The 12,042-nt window shown below is 31.4% G+C and overlaps 1 protein-coding gene across 2 annotated transcripts in view; it reads right to left on the bottom strand.

Annotated features, from left to right (window-relative positions):
* Positions 1 to 12,042, bottom strand: part of LOC149552088 (actin-related protein 7-like) — a 212,476-nt gene that overhangs the window by 67,370 nt on the left and 133,064 nt on the right. For both annotated transcript variants that reach the window (XR_016352859.1, XM_089787559.1), the window contains exon 5: positions 2,813 to 2,996. Coding sequence is in view for 1 of the 2 variants with exons in the window: in XM_089787559.1 (XP_089643685.1) it covers positions 2,813 to 2,996 (184 nt within the window). In the remaining variant the exon portion in view is untranslated. The remainder of the gene's footprint in view (positions 1 to 2,812; positions 2,997 to 12,042) is intronic.

Raw genomic sequence — 12,042 nt, 5'->3', positions numbered from 1 at the left:
AGCCCTATATGAGGATGTTTTTGAACAAGGGTTCCTTGGTAAAAACATTAACAAAGGACTTATAAAGTTGCTTCCTAAGAGTGGGGATAAGACTTTGGTTAAGAAGTGGAGACCTATTACTCTATTGAATATCATATAAGATAAATGCAAAAATTTTAGCAAGAAGCATTGTTGGGTTGTTTAATAACTTCATATCTTTTAGTGAAACAATGTTTATCAAAGCCAGATATATTCTTCAAAACCAAATTACTAGCTAGGAAGCCATGCATTGCTGAAGAAGATGGTCAAAATGTTGCAATGATTCTCCTAGATTATCAAAAAGCATATAATAGAATTGAGTGGCCATTTATTAGAGGAATGTTCCAAGCTTTTGGTTTTCTTACCTAGTTTTGCAAATGGATTAATATTTTCTTTAAAGACTCCTCTCTAGTCATTGAGGTGAATAATGAACTCTCGTAGCCTATCCCCCTTAAGAGATCAATCAAAAAAGGATGTCTCATTGCCCCAGCTCTGTTTGTCATTATTGCTAATGCACTCTTCTATATCTTGAGATACTCTAATGTTGGCACTCCTGTCAATGTTATTACTCTGTCTAATCAAGAGGAATTGATTAATGCACAATTTGTTAATGATACGACACTTTGAATGAGGAGAATTTTGATAATGTTATGGACAGATCATAGTGTTTTTCGCTTGGCCTCAAGTGCAAAAGTTGATCCTCACAAATCTACATGAATGGTCTAATAATGCACCGAATTGGGTCTTGTCTACTTCTCTAGTAGTGAGGGATTACATTGTGAATGTGTAGCTAAAATGGCCTAGTTCTTAGGAACCACAATTATAATAATCCCATGTTTTGCATCATTGCATATATCTACTACTAAACGAGTTGCACATTAGGGGGGTTTTGATGTGAATAAGATATTTTACCTATCCATCTATGTCCTGTTCACATATTAAGCTTATTTAGCTCATGGGAATCTTTCTAGTGGTCTTAGGTGTCAATTAGACCTTATCTTCTCTCATCTTGGCAATTACTTCTTATCTTACGTCGTTTAATACTTATCTTGTTAGTTGTCTTAATGTATAGGATTAAGATGCATTATATACAACCTTACCCTTATAAGCAAGGCATTATATACATCTCATGATATATAATCTTTCTTCCAACATGATGATGCTTTTCTCTCTTGGTATGGGAGTGATATCAATAAAGCTTTTGTTGTGATATAACATTCATATCTTCAACATACTTCCTTTATGTTATCATGATGCTTGTTTGAGCATGTTGCTTGCTAACTAAATCATACAATGATTACTACAATAATGGTATCTATATAAATACTCTTCATGTGCAGCATATGCATTATGATGGTAAATACATATTTTATATAAGCACCATACTACTTTCTTGTTGTCTTTGGTGGTGATTAATAAAGGATGTCATCTTATGAAACATGACTGATTGATGGATCTATTAGCCATATTGATGGATATAGAGTCATGATTTACATGTCGACAAGGAGGTTGTCCCAAAGATTGTCATTCTTTATAACATGTGACCTTTGTAGTGCTTCATGGAGGTAATCAATATATGTCACCCTAGATCTTGACTCATTTTAATATTTCATTCTCTAATGTGCTCCTTGATGCTAAATAAGAAATTTGTCTTATTGCTAAGACTAAACAATTTTTCCTAATAAGTCTTGATACTTCTTGACTTTTATGGAAAGAATATATAAATTACCTACTTGAACTTTTGTTTGCTATGTACAAATTTCCAAGCAACTATTTTGAGGTGCACAAGGTCTGCCACCACAAAGGTCTTTTATTGCTATAGTATTATTAGATTAAAGAAGGGGACATCACATTGACTTCAAATTTGGCATTGCCTTCTGAAGCAATCTTAACATGCACGCTAGCTAGGTTCCTTGAAAACTTTCCCTACAAAGTTCAAGGTTGGGAAAAAAGCATTGTCCTAATATAGGTTTATTATCATGTTGAACAAAACGTTTTATTACTATAATGTGCACAAACCATATCCGCCTACCAATGTTAGTCCTTGTTCAAACTGTTCAATCAAGTCAATGCTACAAACCTAAAGCATTATGCGGAATAAATTAGTTTTGCATACACTTATAGCTCAAGGAAGTGAACATACTTGTGGACCACAACAAGACACCATAATTTATGTTTGTACATCTTCCTATATTTCTAACATCATATTGGGATTCATTACTGAATCAATGGTTGTTTTTTCCCTCGCCTTCTCTGCACCTCTCACACAAAGGTAGTAACTGAGGATATTGACACATACTCTCATCTTTAACCCACAAAATTTGCAAATGACCATTCGCATAATTTGTCCTACAATCTTGTTACACTATGCTTCAAAGAAGTGTTATTTCCACCACAATTTCCACTTCCAAATGCCATTTGGGCATAATTGCAAACTATGATATTGAAAAAACAAGTTAAACACCAAAAAAAATAAGTTAAACACCAAATGAACAGGTATGCTTCTAAACTAACTCAAAATAACTATGCATCAAGAACTAAAATACTGGTATGCTCAAATAATTTTTAGTCACTGATTCATGAACCTCTAGAATTCTTAACAAGAACACTATTCACAAAAGAACAACAGAATCTCTCATATCATAATTTTTCCTGGAAGATTTATTATCATAATACCCAACATCTTGATCACAGTTTACTATTATAATATTCAAAGGAACATTTGCTAAACAAATTACTAAAACCTTAACTTTGAAAAGCATTTGAAAATGAAAGATGGCAATGAGAAACATACCAGACATTGTCACAGTGCCACCACAAAGCACAGTATTTTCTAGAAGTTGTCGCTGATTCTCAAAAGGAGCACATGAAGCACAACGAATCAATTGTTCAACAATACCATACTCCTCAATTCCCAGCAAGGATGGTTGAAATAAAACTTCACCTACAGTGTATCGTTCCTTGCCTATTGATATTACCTAGATAAACAGCATAAACATCCACTCTATCGTGAACCCTCCCACTTATTTATTATAAATATTTTCAACATCAGAATGCATTTTCTTCTACATATTTCAGTATTGCTCTTTAATGGCAATTTCTATAACAATTGCTAAATTAAACAATATCAAATTTTTAATTAAATCTTATACTTATGGTGTTAGAAGCACTAGTATTTCAAAGTAAAATTGTGTACTAGAATTTATCATAATATATGACAACTTGCAGTAAACATTGCAAAAATCTAGCAAAGTCATTTGATGTTACTGAAAAAAGGAATAATAAGTTGGTTACTTCAGTAAATTAATCTCATTTCTTGCAAAAAAGTGATCCTATCTATGGTCGGTCGAGGTAATTAATCTACTATTGTATACAATTTAGCAAAGGAACAAAGCTACAATCAGTCTACTACTACCTTCATCCAGAACAAAAAGAAATTTGTGAGTAGCAAATATTAGTAAGATGTTAGATTATCTCCACAACATTAAGTTTGTGGAAATTTACATAGATAAATTTTGCATATTCATCCAAAACAAGGCAAAATGCCATTCGCATGACCATACTAATAAAACTGATGGTGCCATTGATGGTGCCCTGGCATGGTGCCTATGGGGAATATCCTCAGATCTTCAATGGGAGAGTTGACATGTGCATATATGCAATTCCTGCATAACCAAAGTAATAAAATGGAAGAACTCTTGTACCTGGAGTTGGATGTATTAATGTGGCTATGAAATTGAAAATCAACCATCTTCTCTTTTTTGTTTTTGGTAATGGGCTGAAGCCTAGATTAATAATAATTATTTGCTTAAGTTAATTATTATTACATGTTAAGCTCAAGTAGACTTGAACTTGAGACCTCCGACACAAGAGGCTCTCAAGTTACCATTGTGGTGTAGGCTCATGCCTAGCTCAACCATCTTCTTATTTAAGGCGACTAACCTTGGATTACTCCAATTAGGCCACATTGTTAAAATTTGAAAGTAAACCAAATTCTTCCTTGTGCAACAGTTCTTCTCAAATGAATTATATAAGTAAAATTTCAACACTAGCTGAGCGCTATTAACAGAATTGAGGGTGGGCTTGCCAATGAAGCTGTGTACGTATTTACAGGATTTTTCAATAACCATGTGCATATTTACAATTTGTCAGCAACCTCGCTCAGTTGAGATTCATTCTCAAGACAACTTTAATAAGGACATTGAACCATTGCAGAAAAAATCAGCAACCTAAAATATTCTTGAAAAATTCAGAATTTAAAAAGGAAAAAAAAAGTAAATTTTTTTTATAAATGCTGAAAAAAAAGACAAAACTACATGTTTTTTAACATTAAAGGCATTTTCATGACAAAGAGATATAGAAAACAAGTAAAATGAAGAGTTCATCCAATGAAGTGGCCAAATCAAAAGTTTTGTCTAAAATAGTAGAATGCAGTACAGTAAGTTTTGCTTGTAAATGGTTCTTTGGTATGTTTAGCATGAAGATAAAGTTATTGCTGAGTTACCTATAAAGCATTTCACTGATTGAGATGTAAGCAAACCTCGTCTTGTTGCATGATGTAAGAAGATAGTAAAAATTTAAATGTTACAAACAACACTACATTCATAATTATTATTGATAGCAAAAGAATGTTTAATCATGGAGACTGCACTAACATAACAAGCTGAACACAACTACAATAAAAACCTTTGCATCCCAAAAGGATAAAAGTTAAAAAGAAAATTATCATGAAAAAATTAAAGTAGGAAGCTTCAAAAAATATATCATCCAAATAAAAATCAATCAGACGATGAAAAAAAAGTTCATTTCTCATAACAGGTAGAGTCAAATAGACATGAATTATGCATTTTCAAAGATTCAAGATAGTAAACCAAGTCAGGTTCAAAAGCTTTTCTATTAAACAAAACCTTAAAATTTAGTCAAATTACTATCTCATAAAAATTTTAAGTACAAGATAGAAAAAGTACATTTTAGCATAGGTCTGCATAATACCAAAAAAAGGATACAAAATGACAATGACCAAGATAATATGTTATGAAGACAAAAATGACCTGCAAAAAAATTACCCCTTTACTTCTAGTAATGTGATTCTAATTATAATAATATGAAACTATAAATTGTCATATTCATCAAACACAACAATGACTTAAGAGACCCTAAAATAACATTGTCTTTTCTGAGAACTAATGTTTTGTACCAAATAACCAACCAGTTTTCACAATGACAATTTAGTCGTGTAGAAAATCAAGATAAGAAGTAGAGAAAAATAAACCATGCTAAAATAGATACAAGACCATTACATATTACCTCACAATACAGACCATTTATCTATCACAATTGTAAAATACTATCTTTTCGAAAAGAAGTCCCAACAAAATAAAATAGACTTAATGCTTTTTAACTTAATCATTTAAATTGAAAGATCCCTATGAATTGTCAAATTAAAATGTTATATAACATTAAATATAGATAAGTAGACAGAAAATTAAACCATGCATGATAATGTCATGACAATATTGACAAAATTCTTGGCATCTGAATATGGATAAAATTGAACCATGATAAAGTTGAATCAAATATGAAGAATGAAAACTGAGCCAAAAATGGTGGAATTTAGACCATTCACTTGTCATAACAATAAAATATTTTTTGGATGGAAACCCCACCAGAATAAAATAAATTTAACTTTACTTATCTTGTTACTTTAAATTGCAAGATCATTGTCATGTGCACATTTAGATTTCTACTTAAATTAATTATTCATCTATTTGTATGTGCTGGTTAAATTTTTTGCAAATACTATTAATATGCATGAAGTTATAGAATATACTTACAATAGTGTTAATAAGATCATTGTGATGTGCACATTTAAAATTTTACTTATATAAACCATTTAGTTGCATGTTCTGGTTGAATTTTGCACGAGTACTATTTATATGGCGTGAAATTATAGAATGTATTTACAGTAGTGTTATAAAAAGAAAATGTCTACCTTTGACTCTAATGCACCAACTCTTCAGTCTCCGCAAGTTTGCAAATAGTTGTCTTTTATGCATGTCCCACAAAGCCCACATTTTTTATTGTGCCTAAGAATATTGTGTGACTGCTATTCATAAAGTATTTTACAGGTTTCAGAAGTTACTGAGAGATTCATTAAAGGTTTCAGACACAATTTAAATGCAAAAAATTGTAGAAAATCATAGTAAATGCTTGTTAACAAAGATTTTTTTTTAAATCAAGGAGGGGATTAGGAGGGAGTGCAATATCCCCAGATCGGAATTTACTTGATTTTCCCAATTAGGGTTTGGATTGCACTTGGGAATGGAAACTTATAATGTTCCTTACAAAGACTGCTCCCAATTATTAGTATTAGACATTATGAATTTAAATCAGATTATCGAAAAATAAATGACATATAATTCTGGTTTCATTGTGATTAATGAATAGACATAATAGATCTTTCAAAATTACATTAAAGAACATTAAAAAATATATTTCAGATATATACTTCTCTTTACTGTGTGAATATATATATTAGAACAAAGCAAATATATTTATATAATTATGATTATGATTAGCAGTTATATATTAATGTCTATGTCTTAGAGTCTTATTAATTATATTTATTAATGTCTATGTTTAACAGTCTTATTACTTATATTTATTAATGCCTTATCTAATATATAGAAAAAAAATTTATATATATATATTATTGATTATATATATTTATATCTATTGACTATAAATATACATATAATATAAAATAAATTATTGTGATTCATTATTAAAAGATGTCTCTACATATCAGAGTAAGGAGACTTGTCGTGAGTTAGGTGGGTTGCCCAAGTCAATGAGTCGAGTAACCTCAGTCAGGTCAGAATGGCCCATTACCCTAGCTCAATGGGTCACCTTGGTTGACTCGCCTTACTCTCCTGACCCGCAAGTGGACCATGTGACTCACAAGTCATGATACATGTGACCCAAGCCTGGCTAGGCAAAAAGGGATGTCAAAAACCAACAAAATTTTCTCTGTTTTGTTTTTTTAATTTTTTATGTTTTTTTTCCTCATAACACTAGAAGGCATTTCATAACACTGTTATGTGAGAATAGAAAGAGAAGAAGAAAGAGAAATAGAGAGTCATTGTTTTGCAACCAGCTAAAAGGAAGAGGAGAAAAGCTTGCATTTTTGACATTGAAGTAGCTATATACTTGCATTTAGAACATCAAGGAATTTATAGGAGCTCTTCTCAACACTTACCAACTCATTTGAAAGAGGTAAGAGTTGATTTTTTTGGATTCATATGATTTTTTTCTATGTTTATGGGTGTTTTGGATCATTTTTTTCTCTATGTTTATGGGTTTTCTTTTACTTTGAATCTTCATAAAATATAATGCTTTAATAGTATTTTTTTCGTTAAAATTTTCTTATTGCAGAGACCTTGACATTTTGAAAACATTTCTTTCCCTAATCATAATGGTTCCACTATCTACAAAACCCAAACTCACTAAAGGCAATCAAAAAGATGTGTTGGAAGTGCACCACAGACTTTTTGGGTAGAGGTAGAAAACAAACAAATTGCTTATTTTGTAAGCTCATTCATAGTGGGGGGATAAATAGATTGAAATACCATATTGCTGGCATACGTGAACATGATGCTGACCTTATAAAGTTGCAACTCTTGACGCTAAATGTTTTTGTTATGTTGTCTTAGAAAAATATGAACAAGAAAAGGAATTCAGACAAAAACAATTAGAGGAATTAGCTAAGATTGGTTCCCACCGCCCTCATCTGTATCTAGTTTTACACCCTTAGGTCTAGTAGGTTGTGTTGGAGAAAGTTCTTCCCTTCCTCCCTATCATCCAAGTGCTTTTGCTAGTGCTTCTTCTACTACATCTATTCCTGATAGTAGCGCTGCCCCTAATAGTACTAACATTACCTTTTGGCATAGAGTAAAAAAATCTAGGTTGGACAAGTTTTTTATACCACATTCCACTCCTGGTAAGCTGCCCTCACTTGAGAGCTTGGGTTGGAACAAGGAGATCCATGATGCTGGAAGAAGATCAATTTGCAAAGTTTTGGTTTTTTTGCTGAAGCCAAGTAATTCATTTATATTTGATTGTTTTACTTTTAATTTAATTGAACTTTGAAATAAAAATTTATAATGTTTACTTGAGGTTGAAATATGCTAAAATAAATATTTCTATAAATGTGACATGACTCCTTATTGGCAAGGCATGATTGATGCAATTTCCATCTATGGTGTTGGATTTAAAGCCCCCACTGAAGATTAGGTGAGTGGCCCCCTCTCACTAGAAATCGTTGAGAAAATGAAACTCGAGTTGGAGGACCATAGAAAGACTTGGAGCCAAAAGGATTACACCATTATGCAAGATGGATGGACAGATAGGAGGAATAGGACTTTCCTAAATTTTCTTGTTTCATGCGGAGGTGATTCATCATCCTCTACTTCTAAAAGTCTAAAATTTTGTTTTATTGATTGGTCAATGTTGATTATTTCATTTTGTTTTCACTTTTAAGATCCACCATGTTTTTGAAGTCTATAGATGCTTCCTCACATGTCAAAAATGTGACATATTTATATGAGACCACTGAGGAGGTCATAAAGGAGGTGGGAGAAAAGAATGTTGTGCAATTGTGACTGATAACGCAGCTAATTTTGTTGCTGCAAGTAAAATTTTAACTTTAAAGTTTCTGAGTTTTTAATTTTAGTTTTTAAAAATTGAATTATTCATAACACATCTTATTTTTTACTAATTAATTTAAAATTGCTGCAGGAAATCTTTTGATGGAGACACCCAAAAATCTTTTGGACTCCATGTGAGGCCCATTGCTTTGACTCATGTTAGAGGATATTAGCAAATATTGAATTGGTAAATTTCATGTGTTGATAAGACCAAAAATCTTTGCAAGTTCATCTATAATCATGCCTTGCTCCTCAACACTATGAAGGAATACACAGGGGAAAAGGAGTTGGCTCATCCCAGTATCACAAGATTTGCATCTAATTTTATCACACTAAAATCCTTGTTGAATCCAAAGTTAGCTTTGAGGTGCATGTTTGTTGGTACACAGTGGACTTCCTCCTCCTATGCTACCACCCCTACAAGGATAGATGCAACAAAAAGTATATATGATGAAGAAGGTTTTTGGACCCCTTATAAGGAGACTGTGGAGGTCATTTAAAAACTTAAAATTTATAAATTAATTTATGTCACAACCCCTTTATGTCATTATTTACAAATCTTCATATACTTATAGATGATTTAATAAAGTTGCCACTTCAAATTTTTCTTATTTAAGGATTTTAATTTTGTAGATGTCAATTGTTAAACCATTTCATGATTATCTAAAATAGTTGAACTTTGGATTTTAGATATAATTATGTAAATGATCTTGCAATCTTTTTCTAGTTGATGACTTAAACCTTCTAGATTAAATTATGGAAGTACTTGTTGAGTATTTAATTCCAACTTTTAGATATGTGTTGTTTAAATATTTCACAAATATTTTAGTCTCTTAAAATATTTATTCTTTATTTTTTTATTTTTTTACGAAGCTATATATGTTTAAATATTTTGCAAATATATATTTTGATATCTTAAAGTATTATGTATTTTGTGAATATTTAATTAAACCTCTTTGATATATGGTTATCTATTAATGTATAGATTAGTTGAAGAGTTATTAACTCTTATATTGATTTATGTTATTCTATATGATTAACATATATATATATATATATATATATATATATATATATATATATATATATATACATACATACATACATACATACATACATACATACATACATCCTAAAATATAAATATGAATACATTATGAATAAACTAATCACCTCCCATTGTTATATCATAATCTCCTTCCATCGATTTATTCGAGTGTCAGCATGTTATCAAGTGTCGGCATGATTATCTATTCTCAAACATTAGTTTGTATGAGGTTTACATTCAGTCACGTCCGATAGACGTGACTCATAGTCGTGACTCTTGAACAAAGCCACTCACATATAAGAAGTCGTCATCGATGACTTTGTTATATACAACAAACACATAAATTACATAAGTCTTCCAGTATATATTGCAGAACAGCGGATACTTCATAGCATCTCAGTTTACATAATCATCTTCAGTATTATATCATATCTTTGTCTTGAGTAGTTATTCTGAATAATATAAGTCTTATAGTCTGATGCTTTAACATGGTATCAAAGCAAGTTTAAAGAAATAATCCTGAACTCAAACTTTAAACAAATATTATTCAAAATAAAATGGTGAACGGTATGAGGCTAGAAGACAGATTAGAAGGTGATTCAAATTTTGCAGCCTAGAAGTTACGACTGAAACTCTTACTTAAAAAACATGGCCTAAATAAGTTTATTGAAAAATCTGACCCATCACCTAAAGGAAATGATGAACTGGAAAAATGGGAGAGTGACAACAATAAAGCTATGAAAGTTATTGTGGACGGTGTTAAAACTCATCTACTCCCTGTAATCTCAAAACTGGACACTGCTCATGAGATGTACAATGCTCTTGAAAATATGTTTGAGATAAATAATGTTGTTCGGATCATTACAATAAAGGACAGAATGTCAAACATTAAAATGAATAAAAGAGAGAAAATTTCCTCTTACTTTATGAGAATAACTAAACTTTGAAATCAACTCTCATCCATAGGACACATCTGTGATGGAAAGGAGTTAACAATAATGGCTCTTAAAGGCCTTCCATCATCATGGGATACCTTCAGACAAGGGGTATGCTCTCAGTCAAAACTACCTAAATTTGAAAGACTTAAAGATGATTGTATACAAGAAGAGTGTATGCAAGTAGGTCGAGGCCAAAATGTTTCCTCCATAAAAGAAGATTTACAAGTTCTCTCGACTCAAGTAAATAAGAAGAAAAGAAAATTCAAAGGAAAAAGGAAGCCACCTAACTTCTCCAAAATGCAATGTTTTAGGTGTGATAAAATTGGACATCCAGCATCTAGATATCCTAATAGAATTAAGCCATAGGCTTCATTTGCAACCACTCAAAACTCTAATGGAAAATCTGAACACAATGCTTTCTATTCAACACTCCCCAGTGAAGCATCAACCAAATCAAGTACTTGGGTAATTGATAGTGGAGCCTCTCAACATATTACAAGTTTTAAAGGATAGTTAGACCTTATCAAAGAAGACTATGTTGATGAAGTAACCATTGGAGGTGATAGAAGCTATCTCGTAATGGGAATTGGAACATGTACTATTCATCTAAAATCAGGGAAAACCATTGAACTTACTAAGGTACTATATATATGGTATAAAAGAAACTTGCTTTCTATCTCTACTCTTGAAGATGAAGGATTCAGAATTACATTTATGGAAGGAAAGGTCTTAGCTTGGCCTAAGAATTCTAACATAAAAAATGCATACAATATTGGCTCTAGACATGGATGTCTTTATCAGATTAACTCTCTCTCATTCAACTATAATTCATGATTCTTTCAAAGAAAATGAAATCTGGCACAGGAGACTAGGTCATCTTCATTTTCAAGGATTACCTTCTCTAGGAAAAATGGTAACAAGTATATCTAAACTTAATCCATACCATGAAGGAACCTGTAAAGGTTGTGCTCTAGGAAAGAATATTAAAACTACATTCCAAAATAGTCAAACCAAATCCAAAGAAGTTCTAGAACTTATTCACTCAGACTTATGTGGTCATATGTCAGTTCCTTCTCTAGGAGGTTCTCTATACTATATCATATTTGTGGATGATTTCTCTACGAAGACTTTGATCTATTTTCTTAAAAGTAAAGAATCTGAAGAAATCTTGACAAAATTTAAAGAGTTTAAAGCCCTTGTAGAAAACCTTTATGGAAAGAAAATAGAAGTCTTAAGAACAAACAATGGTAAAGAGTACATTTCTGATATCTTTATAAATTATTGTAAAACTGTTGGGATCAAGAGGGAGTGTTTTGTTCATTATAATCCTCAA

The sequence above is a fragment of the Cupressus sempervirens genome, chromosome 6 (genome assembly GCF_028749045.1).
Source record: "Cupressus sempervirens isolate cs-2001-9-10 chromosome 6, ASM2874904v1, whole genome shotgun sequence".
Classification (NCBI taxonomy): Eukaryota; Viridiplantae; Streptophyta; class Pinopsida; order Cupressales; family Cupressaceae; genus Cupressus; species Cupressus sempervirens.
The sequence above is the reverse complement of the archived record's forward strand: the minus strand, read 5'-3'. Positions and strand labels throughout refer to the sequence as shown.